Here is a 20336-nt window from a genome sequence, read left to right on the forward strand (position 1 = left end):
TGAGATGATGGGGTTTTCTAAATATACAATCATGTCATCTGCAAACAGGGACAATTTGACTTCCTCTTTTTCTAATTGAATACCCTTTATTTCTTTCTCTTGCCTGATTGCCCTGGCCAGAACTTCCAACACTATGTTGAATAGGAGTGGTGAGAGAGGGCATCCCTCTCTTGTGCCAGTTTTCAAGGGCAATGCTTCCAGTTTTTGCCCATTCTGTATGATATTGGCTGTGGGTTTGTCATAAATAGCTCTTATTATTTTGAGGTATGTTCCATCAATACCGAATTTATTGAGAGTTTTTATCATGAAGGGCTGTTGAATTTTATCAAAGACCTTTTCTGCATCTATTGAGATAATCATGTGGGTTCTGTCTTTGGTTCTGTTTACGTGCTGGATTACATTTATTGATTTGTGTACGTATCTGCTCTTCTCTTCATTTATTGGACATATTCTTACCCCAGGATGCTGGGAGACAACTTCATGTTCTTTAAATTTAGCAGTTTACAAAGGATGTTAAATGATACTTGCCAGCTCAGCTGTAATGAGTAACCTCATTTCTGGTGACACTGGTAAGGAGAGAAACTGTAAAAATGACAACTGCATTCTCAGGACCTTTCAGAAAATCCTCATTTCTTCACAACTGGGCAGAAAATTCAGCACTTAACCTCCCCTACTCTGTTCCTCAGCCTTAGGGGAACTCAGTTAGGAGAGTGGAAATATCTTGTGGTTTTTCTTCTGAATTATCTGCCTAAAGGCTTTGTTTGATTATGTGTGGGGTTTTGTCTTTCACCTCTATGTTATTTTGATTTTCCGAACAACACCCACACGCTGCTTCTGGAAAAATGATGGTTGTTCAATTTGAAGCAATTATGTAAACAGATGTCCTAACTTCCCTGTCCATTTAAACATGCTTAGAAGCTGTGGTGCATTTTGAAAAGGTTTATAAAGCCATCTGTTGAGTTGTCTCAGACCTAAATAAAACTGCATTATAACATTTGAACTTTCTGTGCCTCATACCCTTGTTAAGAAATGTCTAATTGCCTTATGTCTCAAAACAAGACTTCATTAGACCCATGTTTTTAAAGTTAAAAAGCAGAGGATTACAAGAAAAATGCAATTTGCAATTTGTGGGCCAGGTTTCAAATTTTGTTTTTCTTTATAAAAAGTCTAGCCCATGTTCCCTTGAAACAATGCCTAATAGCTCACATTTATTGATCTAGGCACTAAGATCTTATTGATTCATTTAATCCTCACAGCAGTCCAATGAAATAAGTATTATGAAGAGCCCATTTTTCAGATGATGAAACTGAGACACAGAGAAGTTAAATAACTTGCTCAAGGTCTGGAATTCTCATTAGCAATGGGATTTTCAATTCAAAAATCAAAAACAGGAAAAGAAGAGAGACTTTAGAAGATTTAAGTTCTTTCCCTGTATTTATGCATTTTATCTTTACAATAACACAATGATATAGGTCTATGAATTGGCCCTATTTCTATTTATGTGTATTGCTCTTAAAAAAGAAGGCCAAGCAATGGAATTACAGCTATAATGGGAAGCAAAAACAAAACAAAACAAAACAAAAAATCACCTTTAGAAGATGAAAACATTAAGAGAAAGGCTAAATGAATTTTTGGGGTATATTTTTCTATAATTTCAAAATTCAGATAATTTCAGTAGGACATTCTTTTCTATTTTGGGGAGACAATAAATATACATATTTATTTTATTTTTAATTGACAAATAATAATTGCATATAATTATGGGGCATAAAGTGATATTTTGATACATATATACATCATGTAACAATCAAATCAGAGGAATCAACATGTCTAAAGTTGGAAACATTTCTTTTGAAGAAAGATGGTTTTGGGTTATGCAGTTAGGCCCTTTCAGAGGAGGCCTATGGCTGCTCTGTTCTCCGCTAGACTGTTAATGCCCTAAGGCCAGGACCCGCACCAAAGGAAAGAATTAGGCAATGAGGCTTCAAACCCTGGTTTTGTCCCTTATGTAATCTGGGTATGTTATTTGGCAATGGGGCCCCCTTAATTTATTCTCTGTAAAATGGGCGTAAACTCACAGGATTGTTGTGAGAATTATAAGGCGTGGTACCCACAGGGATATCTGACACTTTCTATGTGTTTACTCAATTGGGTCACTCTATTACCATCTTCCTGAGTTCTGTAGGAATGCCCTTTGCCCACTATTTATTAAATCTGATAGTGAGTGCCTATGGAGTTCCAGCCACCATGCCACATGCTTTCCATGCCTTATCATCCCAACCCCTCCCTATTCAAAATGTGGTTCAGGGACCAGCAGCAGCAGCATCACCCAGAATATGATGCCTTTCCCCTGATGTAAGCAATCAGGATCTGTATTTATAACAAGAGCCCCAGATGGTTTGCCTAAATGTTAAAGTTTTAGGAGTATTGGTCTGAGCCTCATAGCTATGCTACAGGTTAATAATGATAATTGTACATTTCCCAGATATGTGAAGGCCAGAGGTGAAGTTATTTGTTCTCGGCTACACAGTCCTGAAATTTGCATTCAGATATGGCTGGTTCCTAAGTCTCACTATGCAACCTACACCCTTAACCCAATGTTGACACCTAATGTTTTCCAAGGAATCTAGGAAGACTTGGCTGTTTCATGGCAGTCTTTGGTGGGATCATGCCAACTCGAAGGAACCGAAACTGGACTCAAGCTCCTGGGGTCAATGACGGGTTACCTGGCTACTCTCTCACTCTGCCTCCTTCCCCCTACTTTTTCCAGTTTGCTGTCCTTGTTTCTCAAGCCCTTACTTAAACTTGATGACAGATAGTTTCTAATTCTCTCTCCTTAGGGTCCAGTTAGCTCTTCCTCTGTCCAAGGCAAATCCTCCTTTCTAGCACTTGCTTCTTTCCACTCCATTCCCATCTTTCCAAGCCAAGAGACTCCCCCAACTCAGTCCCAGAGATCAACATTATCCCATGGCTTCTGGCAGCTTAGTACAACAGCTGATGCATTGACTTTAACCCACAGGGTTAAGTCTGAGTCAGGGATCATGGGGAGGTTTTTTAAATATTGAGAGTTGAAGTTTCAGAGTCATCCTTGTACTCCTTGAGAAATGTCTTTCTGTCTATCAAACAAAAAAGGATGTTAATATAACCCCCTTTGCCATATCCTCTCCCCTCAACATACTCCTCTCTTTAGTACACAACTAGTCCCAACAAACCACAACTGGACATTTAGGAATGAAGTTGTTTGAGAGAATTGCTGTAGGTGCTGATTCAAACTATAGTAACCTCAAGCAGACCTCTTGGTTTATGTTAAAGATACTCTACTGGTATTTCCTTCTCTGGTGTTGATGGGACTTTGTAGTAGGAATCATACACAGTTTTCTCCTCTCCTCCATGTTATCTCTCTGCGAACTTTCTCAGGAAGTATCTTGTCCATTTTATCAGTGACAAGGACCATGCTGGCAAGTCCAAAGTCAAAGTAATTAAATGTTTATTAATAACAACTAGGTACAGATGAATCTATACTGAATCATAGCTTTCCTGTGGACTTTTATCATGCTTTTGTTCCCACAATTTTGTTTTTGCAAGAACAGTACAAATTTTAAACATGATCATAAAATTACTGTTAGTTAGAAAAGTTTTTAAAAAGATAAGTGTTCAAATTCAGTTGAATCTGATAGTTTTCCAGCAAATATTAATAGAATAAAGATAGAAGAGTTATGTGTTCTGAGCTGCTCAAAGTGGAAAAGTTGGCACATTGTCCTGATCAAGAAGCAAATAGAGAAGGTAGTAACCTAGGACCAGGCTGTGTTGGAAAAGGGAGATAACTCAGGGGCATTGACTCTTTCCCTAACACTCTGTTGCTGAGGAAACTGAAGCCAGAGGTTTATCCAAGGCTACATAGCCAATTATGGCAGATGAAGGACTAGGACCCAGGTTCCTGACCTCTAATCTGTTAGTGCTGCACAGAAGTTTCTCTATGAACCATCTCTAAGACAAATGAGAATGAATTTCCACAGACTTGGGGGAATGTTCAAATTTGTTTGAAGTCTTTCATACTACTTTTAAAAGTCACCGAAATTTTGCGCTTGATAATATACTTCACCCATGTGAAGTAAATTTTGCATTTTATAATATACTTCACCCATGTTTCCTGTGCTTAAAAAATAATGTACACTAATTTAGCATTTCCCTACAACTGTTGGAGTAAAATTGATGCACCCAGAGTTATCACAGCCTCTTCATATCTCCTGGCACATTGCCATGGATTCTGGGTTCAGAAGCCTTCCAGATTGTCTTGTGTGATTTCCAGTAGGCTAGCAATGTGTCATATTCCTGCCTACACTGTTTTCTCAGTCCTTAGTGATTAATTAGGTCCATTTGGCTTGGTCAGTACTCAGATCTGATAATCATGTGAAGTAGATCTGAGTGTTGAATGTTGGCAGCACGGCACTCACTTTCCATGCCAGCTTTCTCCACGTGGCAAGGAGTTCCACAGATGTGCTCCATGCAGCTGCAGGCTGGAGGTGGGTGTACGCTAAACTGTGGGAGCAAGAACATTGAGCAGAATTCCAGAGATAAGCACAGTCCGCTTCTGGGCCTTTGTACATGCTGTTCCTTCACACTAGAATGCATTTCCCTGCCTTTTTGCCAGTTAAGTATCTGACTTATTATCTCAGAAGTGCCAGATGCCATAATTTTCATTAGGTTCCCTCTGTTCCTTTCCCTCAAAATGAATCTCCTCTTCCTGTGCTCCTAAAATATATTATTGGAGCTCTTTCTTGTCTGAAAATCATTTATCTATCTTTCTACTTGGATTTTAATCTCTTTGAAGATGCCGTCATGTCATCTTTGTATCTCCAAATGGCTTGTTAATGGTTTCATGTAGTATCTGTTTCATCAGGCTTGATTAATTTGGATTTCTAAGTTAGGAAAAAGCCTAATTTAAGGTTACTTTGGCCATATGAGGAACAAGAGAGGATGCTTTTTGCTTTTATTCTTAGGAGACTTACGACTGTTCCCATGGTTTTTTGTGTTACGTTAGCATAAACATTGAACTCTTCATATTTCATTTCCCACTAGGATTTTTTCTTCAAGTAAGCTGACTCTGAAAAACAATGTTTGGGATACACATTATTGTTTGTTAGAAAAGTTTTTAAAAAGATAGGTGTTCCTGAACAGCAAGAGTGAAGAGCTCTGTAATGTTAAGAAAATTTATTTGCAAATTAACCCTTGACTATCTATCTTGCTGAGATCTAGCCTAACATCTTCATATGCTCAGCATCTAACACCTTCACTTCCTCAGCATGTTGCTACCTGGAGGACGGCCCAGAGCCTGCTTGTTCCTGCCCAGACAGATGAAGGAGGAGAAGCTGACCCTCAGTGGGGCTCTTTTCCACACGCTTTGGTAGAGAGTAGATACAAAGATGGACATGACTAAGCTCAGGCATCCACCTCTTTGGAAACCACACCTCAAATCATGAGAGAAGCATTCTGAAAGTATTTCTAGTTTCATCATGAGTTTGACATTCTGCAAATTGTCTGTATAAGTCAGGGCAGGTTAACTGTGAAACCATTCTTTTCCAAGTCTCAGTGTCTTAACATAATAAGTGGTTATTTCTGCCACCTGTCGTAAGTGGATATGGACCCTTGCATATGTTTGTGTGGGAGAAGGCATGTTTTGCAGCATGCCACTGTTTTGGGATGTGGGCTGCTTCTGTCAGTGGCCCCATTATACCCTAGGGCCTCAAAGCCTTTTTCTGGATCCTCTACACCTGACTGGCAGATGAGGGGAGAGGGAGTAATGGAGTACAGTGCATGCACTGGAAATGACATACGTCACTTCCACCTGCATCCCATTGGCTAGACCCCAGTCAGTAGGCCCCACCTAACTGCAAGAGGGGTTGGGAAATATAGTCCAACTGTGCCCTAGGAAGAAGAAGGAAGGGGTTTGCTGATCATCTAACTAGTTGACCCATAGACCTTGTTGGATTTATTGTTAATATTTCACTTTTAAGCATTGTTATTAGTTGTTAAATTGATCATAATTGAAAAGGCTAAGTAAAGGATGCAAACTAAGTAAAGGAGATAAATTTGTATCTCTATAAAGCCTTCCCTGATCCCTCTTCACTCTTACATTCTGGTTGTGATATGTCTAGCTCTGACCACCAGGAATTCTCTAGAGGGGATTCCCATATGGTGTCTCTAGAGGGGATTCTCATGGTGTTTGACATTTATGACTGCCCCTTTGAAGAGTCTGCCACTTGGGTCAATAGCTCCCACCACACTGCATCCTGTGAACAATTAATAAAGATTTATGAAGTTTACAAATGATTTAATGTTGTCTCCTTATTCCCATTCTGATGCATGATGTTGGCTGAGTTTTACACATATTGGGAGCCTGAAGACCCACAATACACATAGCCCACACCAATGACAGCCAACCTCCAGGTTAGAACTAGGGAACTAAATAGCAATAAATAACTGGAATGTATAATGCTGAGTTATTTGTGCATGTATTTATATAATTATATATCCTTTAAATCATATTCATGTTTTTCTCATCTGAACGAGAAGACACATGAAAAAGATGGCCTGAAGTTACTCCAGCTAATCATAAATTTTTATGTGTGTGTGTGTGTTTGGATTAGATGGATGGAACCAACAGATTTTACTTGTTCATCTGGGAGACAGAGCGCCAGCAGGATGTGGAGCATGTGGCTCGCTGCATTCTCTGCTATGGTAAGCCAGGAAAGCCTTTAGAACAGGATTAATTCACTGGTGGCCACAGGCTAGCTCTGCTCAGCAGATGTGTATTTACTTGGCATGTGCAGGGTTTTAAAATCTAGAGAATTTCCTATGAAGTTTGGATTTCTGGTTTTTCTTAGGAAGTCAGACTTGTCTTGAGGGTCACGGACACTGCATTCCCATTAGGCACAGTCAACAGAGCTGAGTTGGGCCTGACCTCTCTTAATGGGGTGAGGAGTCTCACAGTCCTCACCCCACCCTATCTTACTTCTGGCATGCTCTGCTCATTTATCTGTCCTGCTAGCTGCTGGGGTCAGCTGGGCTTGTGGTTCCTGCCTTAGTGCACCTTATTGTGATGGGCAGGCCACTGAACTAAGAATTAAGAGTGATGGGTTCTAGGCCTGGAACCACCATTGACCAGCAGTGGGATACTGGCCAGTCATCCAGTTTGTCTTGGTTCCCAAGCCCCATTGCTATATCCCACACCAACCTGTGCTGGAGAAAAGTTTCTGCTGAAATCCATGCATGCCCACATGTGAAGAGCTCCTGTCCACATCCATTTTACCCAGCATCAGAGTGGGTGAACTTGAGGGGATGTCATGGTTTTCTCTCCTTGATCCACACTAAGCCTAGTACTACCACAAGATACCCAGCTATGACAACTTGGTCAAGTCAAGTGTAGTAACTGCTATTTGTGCGTGTGTCACAAGTGATGCACTGCTTTCACATCCATCATCTAATCTGACATATTGCTTTTTCGGGCCTCAGTTCCCTGTCCTCTAGAAACCTAAACCTAGCTAGTGTTCATCGAGGTTTTATTACGCATAGGGCATTGTTTTGAACACTTACATATATATGAACTCAGTTTTTCTTTTAAACTTCATAAACAACCTCAAAAGGAAGTACTATTATTATTGTCATCATTACCTCCATGAGTCAAATGAGAAAACTGAGGTTCTGGGGAGACTAAGTAATTTACCCAAGGTCACATGCTGAGTAAAGCAATAGACCCGGACTGAACCAGGTAGCCAGGTTGCTGAACTCTTGACTATTACCCCTGTGCTTTGATAATGACTGAATTAGGAGTTTTTAACCTTTCTTGGTATCATAGATCCCTTCTGTATCTGGTCAAACCTATGCTCTCCTTAGAATAATGTTTTTCAATGCATAAAATAAAAAACAGGATTACAAAGGAAAATGATTACATTGAAATTATCAAGATACTTAAAAATTTTGATATAGTAATATATATACTTTTAAAAGTTTTATTTTTAATTGACAAATAATAATTATATAAATTTATGGGGCACAGTGATGTTTCAATGCATGTATACATTGTCAAATGATCAAATCAGGCCAATTAACGTAACAATTGCTTCAAATACTTATCATTTGTGTATGGTGAATATGTTTAAAATCTACCTTTTAAAGCTATTTTGAAATATACAATACATTATTATTGACTATAATACCATGCTGTGCAACAGACCACCAGAACCTATCCTTCTGTCTAACTTAAACTTTGTACCCTAGACTAATGTACCTCCTTTCCCCATTCACCTTCCTCCCCCGCTCCCTGCACTCTATTTCTATGAGTTTGAACTTTTTACATTCCACATACAAGTGAGATCATGCAATATTTGTCTTCCTGTACCCGGCTTATTTCAGTTAGCATAATGTCCTCTACATCACAAATGTGATCCACATCACAAATGACAGAATTTCCTGTTTTTTTAAAAGGCTGAATAGTACTCTGTTGTGTATATATACCACATTCTTAACCCATTTGTCATGTGCTTCTTTATTAGCATTTTAAACGATAAGATCTAGCAGGTCTAATAACTATTATTTCGAAGTATTAGTGAGTTCAAATAATATTGAGCCATTTGCAACCACTGATAAGGAAATCAGTGATTTCTATTGGTGTCGGAATCACTAGTATTATAGTTGCTTGTTGTCTTTATGCACAGTGAAAAGAAATGTTAAATTTCATTTCAATAGAGGTAGTGAAAATAAAGATGTAATTTTTTCCCATCCTCATTCACGGACACCTTGGGGGACTGTGGTTCCCAGGTTAAGAACACCTGCCCCCGCCAGTTCTAAATGAAAGATTTTGCCCCAGCAGTGGGTCCCTAACACCATTGTTCATCAGAATACCTGCGTACACTTCAATGATAGATTCTGAACTCCCTCCCAGCACTACCAAACCAGCATCTTGGCGTGGCTAGAGCCTGGGAATCTACAGTAAAAAAAAGAAAAAAAAATTCTACATGCCATTTTAATGCTGAACCAGCTTGAGAGCTCTAAGACTACACTATTAGCTTCTCATTTAAAATTGGCAATGTTTGATCTTTTTTTCTTAACCTTAAAAAAAAGGCACTTTCATGTGGTTGTTAAGGTCTCTTCCAGCTCTAGCAATCATTGTTTTTTTATGTGGTTTCCCACTACTCTTGATTTATCTATTGTTAGATTATAATCTATTATTAGATTACAATTATTTTCTGGAGGAGGAAATAGAGGTGATGTCTGTGAACACAGAGACTGGGAAGCCATGTGGCCTAGTGGTTGAAAATATTTAGTGTGCAATCGATCTCAATTCTTCTTACGAGAAATGAGCTCATTTACAGTGCCCAGTGGCTTGCCACGTCACCACAATGCCGGGAAGATAGTGCTCAGAGACAGCTGTCCTTATTGAGGGTCTGGAACTGTGTTTTGCATGGAAAAGAAGGGGATGCGTGGTTTAACTCCGGCCTCTCCCTGCACTTCCTTCCTAGACAAATGCAGACCAGATGCAGAATGCCCGGCTGGCGCGCCGGGGCCCCAGGAGGTGGACGTGGACTTGGTGTTCCTGGTGGACAGCTCCTATGGAGTGGATGCCGACGTGTACCGCGGGTCTTTGAGTCTAGTGGATGCCACGCTAGAAGACCTGGAGGTGGCTGAGCAGCCCAGCGCGTCCCACCGTGGGGCGCGCGTGGCCCTGGTGATGCACACGACACCCAACTTCTGGCCGGGTGTGGGTCGCCGCCCTGTGCTCGAGGGCTTCCGCCTGACTACCTTTAGCAACCGGAAGCAGATGCAGAGACTTGTGCGCGAAGCTGCAGCCCACCCCTTGCAGGGAACCCCCGCCCTGGGCCACGCCCTGGAGTGGACGCTGGAGAATGTGCTCCTGGCAGCCCCTCTGCCGCGGAAGGCACAAGTCCTCTTCGCCATTGTGGCCAGCGAGACAAGTAGCTGGGACAGGGAGAAGCTATGGACTCTGTCACTGGAGGCCAAATGCAAGGGCATCACTCTCTTTGTGCTGGCCTTGGGTCCGGGTGTGGGGACGCATGAGTTAGCCGAGTTAGCCGAGCTGGTCAGTGCCCCCTCTGAGCAGCATCTACTGCGCCTACAAGGGGTCTCGGAGCCAGAGGTTAACTACGCTCGGGGATTCACTCGGGCCTTCCTGACTCTCCTAAAAAGTGAGCAGTCCCCGGGTACTGGGGCACCTTGGGTGGAGTGGGGAGAGGAATTTACAGAGCCTGGCATTTGGGCATGCAGGTGCCTGTTGCACATTCAGTATTGCCTAATGTTTGTAGCCGAGCATCCCTGGGAAGTGCCAGGGAGCACCCCATTTTCTGAAAAGCCTGCTCGATTATTGCCCTGACATTGTGTCAAGCCTAGTGATGGTTTCTTGTCCCGAATCTCTCATTTGGTGGCTGGGAGCCTCAGACTTCCACCTAACTTTTCAATTTTCTCATTTGTCAAAATGAGAATTGCAGTCTTTTCCCTAATTGTGAAGCCATATGTTCAGGGAGGGGCTTTGAAAGCACCAATATTGTACACATCTAAGGCATAGTTACTGCTATTACTATTTATTACTACAGTTTCCAATAGTATTTGACAGTGCTTCTTATTTTTACATGTACGTGAATCTCCTGGGGATCTTGTTAAAATGTAGATTGTGATACGGTAGGTCTGCGTTGGAGACAAGAGTCTGCGTTTCTTATAAGCTTGAGAGTGATATCAATGATCCTAGTTTATTTGATATTTATTTTAAAGTAGAGGTTAACATGGCAGTGTGGAGTCAGGGATTTTCAGGGACTCACTAGGAAGTAAGGGACACAGGACAAAAGTCTAGGGTCTTCCATCTCAGGTTGGGTGGATGAAGCCAACCGTGAAGATTAAGGGGCAAGGGCTGTGCCAATGGGTCCTAGCCAGAATTCTTTCCCATTCCCCTGCTCCAGCATCCTCACCTCCAATTAGAACTCGTGGAATTGTTATTGTTTTTTCTCTTAGAACTAGATGAATTACAGTGGCTCAAGCCTGTAATCCCAGCACTTTGGGAGGCCGAGACGGGCGGATCACGGGGTCAGGAGATCGAGACCATCCTGGCTAACACGGTGAAACCCCGTCTCTACTAAAATACAAAAAACTAGCCAGGCGTGGTGGTGGGCACCTGTAGTCCCAGCTACTCAGGAGGCTGAGGCAGGAGAATGCCATGAACCCAGGAGGCCGAGCTTGCAGTGAGCTGAGAGCTGGCCACTGCACCAGCCTGGGCGACAGAGCGAGACTCTGTCTCAAAAAAAAAAAAAAAAAAAAAAAAAAGAACTAGATGAATTAAATTTGTGGGCAGCCAAATCTGTATCCCTAGCATGATAATGGAGATTTAGAATTGGGATGGTGAGGGTATTATCCTGGTCACATTGTTAGTAGTTTGTCTTGGGTTTCATCCTCCTGTACATAATTCAACTTATGTGCGGGGTGCTTTGCTGTAACATGTGAAGCCCCCTTGCCCTCCTTGCTGGGAGACATTCGTTTCTCAGTTTATAGGTGGTTGTGATAGCCCATTGGGAGCCCTGAGGGACATCTGTGCCTTCATCACTACAAGAATAAAGGAGTCTGATGGACATCTTAGAAGTACGAACACAGCATTTGTACCTCTCCAATTTGAGAGGTACAAAGATCAGTGAATTGGTTCCAGTCCTAGCTCTGCCACTCGTGAACTATGTGATCCTGGAAAAGTCAATGAATGTCTCTAAACCTTAGGTTTCTTACATGTGTAGGGAGTGGTAACAGAAGGCTGATGGCTTAGAGATTCTTTGAAGGAGAAGCAGCCTAAAGGAATCACTTTTCTAACCTGTTTTAATTTAATTTTATTTTTTATGTTGTATTATGTTAGATTGTATTTTGTATTTTGTTATTCTTTTAGGTTGGATTTTACTTTGCATTATTTACCTAATAGGATACATTTCATGTTTTTATTTTGTTTTATTTGCTTTTACATTTATATTTGTTTTATGCTTTATGTGAATATATTTTATGTCTTTTTGATTTTATGTCTTCCAGGATTAAAAAAATTAATGTTTTATTTGCTTTTATTTTTATACTGTTATGTTTTATTACATTTTGTTTTATTTGTTATATTTTATACTTTATTTGATTTTATATTTTGAATTTGATGTCTTTATGAATAATATTTTGTTTTATTTTATGTTTTATTTTAGAATTTTATATTATTTTATATTTGACTTGATTTTTTATTTTACTTTTAGGTGGGACAAACCAGTACCCACCCCCAGAACTCACCGAAGAATGTGGGGGCCTACACCGTGGGGACACTCTGCTGCAATTAGTCACGCCTGTCAACAGGTGGGTTGAGGACAGGGTTGAGATTGGTCCATACTCCTGCCCCAAGGCAGAAGAGACTTTCTCCCTAAAGAAAGGTCACATGCAATGCTAGTTCTCAACTTGACCTAAACCACTGGGCCTGGGGTGCTCCTGGGTTTGACAGTTCTGATATGGATTGTCTTTCTTTTCTTTTCTTCAGACAGGGTTTTGCTCTGTTGCCTAGGCTGGAGTGCAGTGGCATAACCTCAGCTCACTGCAGCCTTGACCTCCCAGGCTCAAGCAATCCTCCTGCCTTAGCCTCTCAAGTCACTTAGACTACAGGCGTATGCCAACACACCCTGCTGGTTTTGTACTTTTGTAGGGATAGTTTCACTATGTTGCCAAGGCTGGTCTTGGCATTCTACCAATTTCTACCAATTTCCATTCTACCATATCACCCCAAGCTTGAATTTCATATCCCAGAGGTAAAAATAATAATGCTAAACATATCAGTCTGATTTTTCAAACATGTCTACAAAGCTAAGAAAATAGTTAATGCAGTAACACAGTCATTAGGAAATGCCCACACATAAGGCTTACAAATCACAGAAATAACAATTGGGAGTTGAGCCTCTCAGTTCTTGAGATTTTTTCATGCAGTTTGACATGGATTGTTTCCATACAGGTTGCCCAGGCACCAGTTTGGTATGTCTGGCTTGGCTGATGATTTGGAAGCACTTGAAGCAACAGGCATTTTTGTAGAAGAGAAGAGAAAAGACATGACAACAGCTATAACTCAGCAAGAAGTGCTTGAAAATTATGAAAATAACAAATATGACATTGAAGAAAACGAACAAGAAACACCAGCAAAACAAAAAGAAACTGGAAAAGAAATAAATGCAGGCACTACCTATGGTAAAAACCAAACTACTTTTTGGCTCTTAAGTTGGATTAATTTTTTTCATTTTTAACTTTTTCTTTAAAAAAAAATCCTGTGCACTGTGTTAGCATGCAATTTTTTTTATACACTTTGCTTACAAATCCACAGGTTCATGTATGCAGCTAAAGAAAATAGCTTAAGAAGGCAAACAGAGGCTAACTTTCACCTGCTGTCAAACTGGAGCTGGATGGAAATTATTTCAGGGCATATTACGAAGGCACACTCTATGAAGGGTCTGCACTACCTTTGCAGAGAAGCAATGAGTTATTGCAGAAGTGGTGAAGACACCCCTGACCTTGAAATGCACCTACCTGGAGAAAAGCTCTACATTTTGGATACATCTAAAACAACTGTAGCTTCAATTTTGGATTACAGCATGCAGTAATGCCAAGTTCCTTTTTTTTTGAGGCGGAGTCTCACTCTGTCACCCAGGCTGGAGTGCAGTGGCATGATCTCGGTTCATTGCAACATCTGCCTCCCGGGTTCAAGCAATTCTCCTGCCTCAGCCTCCTGAGTAGCTGGGATTACAAGAGCCCAGCTAAGTGTGGCTAAGTTTCGTATTTTTAGTAGAGACGGGGTTTCACCATGTTGGCCAGGCTGGTCTCGAACTTCTCACCTCAGGTGATTCTCCCGCCTCAGCCTCCCAAAGTGCTGGGATTACTGGCATGAGCCACTGCACTCGGCCACCAAGTTACTTTTTATATGTGATCAACAAATTAAGCAGAACACTAAACACATGAGAAAGAGATACAGGAAAACTTCTCTGTGAAGTTTTGGAAAGTGATTCAAGATAGCTGAAGGAGTTTCTAGTCAGGGGTGTGGTTAGTCCTGGTGACTTTAAGGGAGAGATCATTTATCTGAGGTTTTGAATGTGCCTAGATAATTCTCCATCTGGGGCTACTAGCTAAGTGGCCATGGGAGTTATTTACTGTCTCGGTGACTCGGTTTTCTGCTCCGTAAAGTGGGGATTATATGAGTCCCTACCTCATAGGGGTGAGAATACAACTTGATAATTCATGTGTTTGCCACATAGTATATATCCACACAAGTTAGTTGTTAAGATGCTGATGATACATGCAACCTTTCAGATTTCAAAGCAAACACATGTCCAAAATAAATAACAAAATTAGACAGACATAGGAATACCACCTCCTTAGGCTAGAATATTAAACACAGAAGAACTTACCTTGTTGGTTCTTATGTTTTCGGTATAGAATATCCTCAGGTAATCTTACTAAGGTAGTGATTTTCCGTCTTGATTGTACATTAGAGTCACCTGGCGATCTTTAACGATTGCCCTCAGCCCAGATCAGTCAATCTCTGGGTGTGGGACTTACCCAGTGATTCCAGTGAACAACCAAGAGTGAGAACTACTGCTTTAAGGCATTCTTTCTCATAAAAATCAAGATGGAAAGGATGGGGGAGAGCTTCCCAGTCAACTAATCCAATCCCATTCACAGACAAAAACTGAGGTTTGAAGGCCCCCAATACTCAGCTGCTCTGTTGGTATGTGGCTCTGGCCAGTTTCCTTTCTATTTTCATTCCAAGGCCCTTCAAAACCCTCACCACCTCCTCAAGGTCCTTCCTCCATGCCTCTTCCTCTAGCAGATATGCCCCCTCTTTTTTTATTCTTTTCAAAAGAAATAAAGGTGACTAAGCACAACGTCCTGCAACTTCCTATATTTCTGCAAGCCTCTCTTCCTGCCCTCCCATTGGAGAAAAGAACTGGCCCTTCTCTTATTCTGAATTGTCTAGAAAGACCAAAGGGCTCTTCCAGACCTTGTTGACTTGTGCTCCTTGGGATTTGGCACTGTTGGCCACTACCTTCCTCATTAAACCCTCTCCTCTCACAGCTTTGGAGACAACATTTTCCTCTTGTTCTTCTATTCTGGCCAGTCCGTCTTTGCGGGCTCCTCTTTCCAGATCCACCTTCACAGGGGGATTCAGGTTTTGTGGAATTTATACAATTTTGGGGCCCTCTTTAAGAAAAAGATTAAAAATTTATTAAAATTAAGTGAAAAGTGAATATTCATTTAGAAGAGGCTTATGCAAATGATTTACTCTGAAGCCTAGGCTTTATTAATATCGTAATGAATCTGCCACACCCTTCCCCACGATTCTTTCTTCAGTCCTCCAAACACTCTGCACACACTACACTACTTAGGCATGCTTCCCCACTCCACCCACAACATCAACTATCCCCTCTGTGCTGGTGACTCTCAAATCCATATCTTCCGCTTTAACTTTCTCCTGTGCTATAGCCTAGTGTATTCAATTACCCTCCAGATCGTTCCACTGGACTTGCCTGCAGTTACATCAAACCAACTTAGTTCAACCATCCCAACTCATTGTCTTTCCCATTCAAATCTCCTTCTCTTCCTTTACCAACTATCTTTATTGGTATGAACCACCACTAGCCCACAAATGGAAAGCCAAAACTCAGTATTATTTAAAAAAAATTAATTAATCAGATTTAGGAGTGCAAGTACATGTGGATATACTGCATATTTGTGAAGTATGGGTTTTTAGAGTACTCATTACCCAAATAGTGTACACTGTACCCAAAAGATAGCATCTCATCCTACACACCCTCGCCCCCGCCCCTACCCTCCCACCATTTGGAGTCTCCAATGTCTTACTCCACTCTGTATGTTCACATATACCAATCGTTTATCTCCTACATATAAGTGAGAACACGCAGTTTTTTACTTTCTATTTCTGTATCATTTCACTTAGGATAATATCCTCCATGTTGCTCTCCATGTTGCTGCAAAAAACATGATTTCATTCTTTTTTATGCATGAGTAGTATTCCATGGTATATATACCACGTTTTTAATCCAATAATTCGTTGATAAGCATTTAGGTTGATTCCATGACTTTGCTATTGTGAATACTGCTCCCATGAGCATATGGGTGTAGGTGTCTTTTTGATAGAATAATTTCTTCTCCTTTGGGCAGATACTCAGTAGTGGAGATGCTGGATTGACGAGTAGTTCTATTTTTAGTTCTCTGAGAACTCTTCATACTGTTTTCCATAACGATTGTACTAATTTACATCCCCACCAGTAGCGTTCCCTTTCTCCACATTCTCACCGACATCTGCTGTTTTTTGACTTTTTAATAATAGTCATTCTGACTACTCTAAATTCTATCTCATTGTGGTTTTAATTTGCATTTCTCTGATGATTATTGATGTTGAGTACTTTTTCACATTTGTTGGCTGCTTGGATGTCTTCTTTCAAAAAATGCCTGATTGCCCAATATTACTCTAGTTGACGTTTTCTCCCTTGCCTCCTGCTGTCTAACTGGTCTCCTTTCTTCCAATTTGTCCTCCTTCCAATTCCATTCTAAACAGCTGATTGACATTTCTAAAACACAAATATGGTTGTGTCACTTCTCCTCTTCTATGGTTCCTCATTGTTTATAAGACAATGTTCAGGTGCCTGTGGAAGGCACACGGGCCTTTACAATTAGACCCCTGCTTTGGTCCTCTGGGGCTTTACTGGCCACCACTTCCCTGCATATGCCTTTCATGGCCCTTATGCCCTGCGATTTATTCCAGATCTCTGTACCATTGCTTACCTTCACCTGACTGTCTATATTTCCTCCGCAGTGTCCACGTGGACTATACCTACTCATCTTTTACTACTCAGCTCAAGTTTCACCTCTCCTTAGAGTTTTTTCTATGCCCCCAGGTAGTTTTAAATTTTCACAGCCTCCTTGGTGCTCCTGAATCTTAAGCCAAATTCTGCCATAGCACCCGCTACCTTTCATTGTGCCTACCTGTGAAGAATTAAATGAGTTATCTCTCTTCACAGGTGCCCAGCTGATCTTGGTACATTTTCAATTTCAGTGTTATATCCAAAGCACACAGACCAATTTTTTGGTTTTCCCCTCCAAGTAGGGCTATAAGACTTATATATGTCAGGAAATAGAATAAGCTGGAGCAAAATTGTAATTTCATTGTAGCTCCTCTTTGTATCTGCCAACTCTTTTCTTTTTCTTCACCTTTATCTCTCTTTACTCCTGGTTTCCACGAACTACTGTGAGTAAAATTGTTACTGCCACTGCATAGTTCTTCCAAGAAGCAAAGGTTAATATTCATGGTAAAAAATAAAGCCAAATGTAAGACTGGGGCCTAGTAATAATTGCTTGGGTAAAAATTTGTTGGCCCTCAATGCCTTAACATACTGGTAAAAGAAAAATTAAGACTAGTGGTATTCTGAGTGTTAAGCTACAAAGATAACTTAGAGATAATTAGCATAAAGCATGAAGGACTTATTCACCTATAGCCGTACTGACCAATATAGTAACTGCTAGCCACATTGGCTGTTTACATTTAAATGTAAATAATTCAAAATTAAATAGCATTAAAAGTTCAGTTCCTTGATTGCACTAGCCGCATTTCAAATGCTCAGCAGCCACATGGGAGTAGTGGCTACTGTACTGGACAGCACAGATTTTCCATTATTTCAAACATTTCATAATTATAGACAGTGCTACTCTAGCAGTCTAATTTAGGAAGAGCAGTCCCTGTCTGATTGTCTCCCAGACCCAAAGCAAGGGTAGAGGTTCTAAAGATGACAGAGTGTCCCTAGGAAAAGTGATAGATATGTTTGAATGAGTTCTCGGTGTGTCAGTTCAGAATCAGTTGTAATGGCAGAGGATGGTGCCAGCTGATAACTAAGCCCTGAGTCTGTTTGTTGGCTCTAGAGAGTACAGCAAAGAGCTCACCATTGGAGTGTTTTTCTGTTGACAACGACAGGTTTTTGAATAAGTATTTCTCTTACTTCTCCTGGTCCTGTACTGCTTGTTGTCTTATACCCCCCAGAGTAGGGGTCATGCAGTGAGCAAATTCAAATATGACTACTGAAAGCATAGGGTGATTTCCATGATCAATTTCTTAGCATACTAAGAGCATATCTCATCCCTGTGGGTACAGTACCTCCGGTCACCTATCCTAGAAAACTAGTCTGTGCCGATTATACGACTGGGAGGTTAGCATATAGTTTAACAGAAATGAACCATGAATTTTAAGACTTGCTTTTCGAAGACAGTCTCCTCTTTATTTAAGGGTACTTGGAAGGCCTAGGAGGAACTACGGGGAGGATGGCAGCATTCTGTGCTTCAGGGCCAACCTGGGTCAGAAATACTTCTACGTGATACAAAGGATACCCAAGGAAATCTGTTCTCCCTAGAAGTTGAGGTGGGGAGGGTTATATACCTGGGAAAATCATTGCCTCATGTAAAATTTGGGGAGTCCCAGATCTTGCTTTGTTGTGATGTGTTGATTTTCAATGCTGTTTTTAATTTTTCAGGAACATCGTGTTTTTCCTTTAATAGATGTCTTAATTTCTCAGGCAAGAGTCAGGGTACTGTAAATAATAAATAAGCTAGATTTGCTTAGGTCATTAGAAGACTGGAGGCAAGGGATTGGGATGGTTTGCAAAAGGAGGGAAAGCAGCATAATACGCAAGTGAGGAGTGCTCAGTATCAGAAAGATTTATTAATGTTCATTCCTTTATTCACTCATTTATAGATTATCTGTGGCATGTCTTCTAGGTACCGTGCAAAGTCATAGCTATAACTATGTTGCACCTTTCACATATGTTATATGACACTTTATGACATACTCGTGATATAGAAGTTTTTTAAAATATTGCTTTTATAGCTGAGGAAATTGAGGCTCTGAGGGGTTAAATCACTTGCTCAAGGTCACAGAATGAATTGGTGGTGAGGCTGAGATTCATTCCCATGCCTGTGACTCCAAACCATTGCTCTTTTTCTGTCATGCTTATGCAGGAAATTCAGCTCTCTCTCTGTTTTGTTGCAGGTCCTTGTTCCATGGATCCAATAGAAGGCGAGTGCCAGGATCACACCCTGAAGTGGTATTACAACAAGGAGGAACGGGTTTGCCAGCAGTTCTGGTATGGCGGCTGTGGGGGTAATGCCAACCAGTTTGAAACCAAGGAAGAATGTGAGGCTCAGTGTGTCCCAATACAGTAACAGTCCAGGCAGAGCCCTGTTACTGCTAAAGGCAGAGCTTTTAATGCTGATGAAATGGAGATGACCCTGGCTGAGGTGGGACCTCACAGCTCAGAAGTGACACAGCCCGTTCCAACACCTTGGACATCAGATTCCTAAACGCCTGAATGTTTTCCTGCCAGCAACGACTTGGGCCAGATGATTTGTGACTTGAGGACTGAATTCTAATAGTTAAAAAAGTAACTGAAAGATATTTTAAATGAATGAGAACTGAATGAAAAAGAAACTTGAACTTGACCTACAATATTTTCAAAAAATTTTGGGGTGCTATGTAGCAAAATAAAAATCAATGTAAGGAGCAAGAAAAACCTAATTCAGAAATGAATTGAAACTTTTTTTTCCACCAGAGAATAGGGAAATATTAGTCAAAGACAGGGCATAGAAAAAGGGACATCTAATGTGAATGAACTTCATCCTTAGTACTTAATGCAGATAAATAAAGGCATTCTTTATTAAATCATTTGGCATGAGATTGTGTGATTCTTGCTCACTGCAATCTGGGCTATACTTTGTGACATAGTGGTTGGTGAAGAGACAGCAGTGATTTTTCCATGAGACCAACCCTTTGGCATCCATTAGAGTGATCACTGTCTTTCAAAACATGGTGACTAAACAATTAAGGCTGACATTATTAATGAAAAGTGAAATGAAAGGTTTATATTCACCACGGATGAAACATTTTGCAGCAAATATATTAAGGACAATTGTGTTTTTTGTGAGATCTTCCTCTGCCTCGTGGCTTGATTCTCTGGGCCTCTAACCATGGGCCCAGCTTCCAGACAGAATTGGGAACTACGTGGAGGAGATCTGTGGGGCATTGAGGATGCATGGCTTGGGGCCTTTGTAAGATCATGCATTAGTCAGCTGGGGCTGACATAGCAAAATACCATGGGCTTAAACCAGAGAAATTTATTTCTCACAGTTCTGGAGTCTAGAAGTTCAAGATCACAGCACCGAGGGCGCTCTTCCTGGCTGGCAAATGACTACCTTCCCATTGGGTCCTCACATGGCCTTTCCTC

General features: G+C 40.9%; 1 protein-coding gene across 1 annotated transcript in view; it reads left to right on the plus strand.

Annotated features, from left to right (window-relative positions):
• The window catches only part of LOC105538157 (collagen alpha-4(VI) chain-like), an 87702-nt gene extending 74259 nt beyond the window's left edge, over window positions 1-13443 (plus strand). Inside the window, exons 32-35 of the mRNA XM_011977961.1 lie at window positions 6648-6738; window positions 9519-10202; window positions 12276-12372; window positions 13016-13443. Coding sequence (XP_011833351.1) covers window positions 6648-6738; window positions 9519-10202; window positions 12276-12372; window positions 13016-13301 — 1158 coding nt within the window. The 3' untranslated portion in view covers window positions 13302-13443. The remainder of the gene's footprint in view (window positions 1-6647; window positions 6739-9518; window positions 10203-12275; window positions 12373-13015) is intronic.
• The last annotated feature ends 6893 nt before the right edge of the window (window positions 13444-20336 follow it).

This window comes from Mandrillus leucophaeus, unplaced genomic scaffold (genome assembly GCF_000951045.1).
Source record: "Mandrillus leucophaeus isolate KB7577 unplaced genomic scaffold, Mleu.le_1.0 Scaffold186, whole genome shotgun sequence".
In the NCBI taxonomy this organism is placed as follows: domain Eukaryota; kingdom Metazoa; phylum Chordata; class Mammalia; order Primates; family Cercopithecidae; genus Mandrillus; species Mandrillus leucophaeus.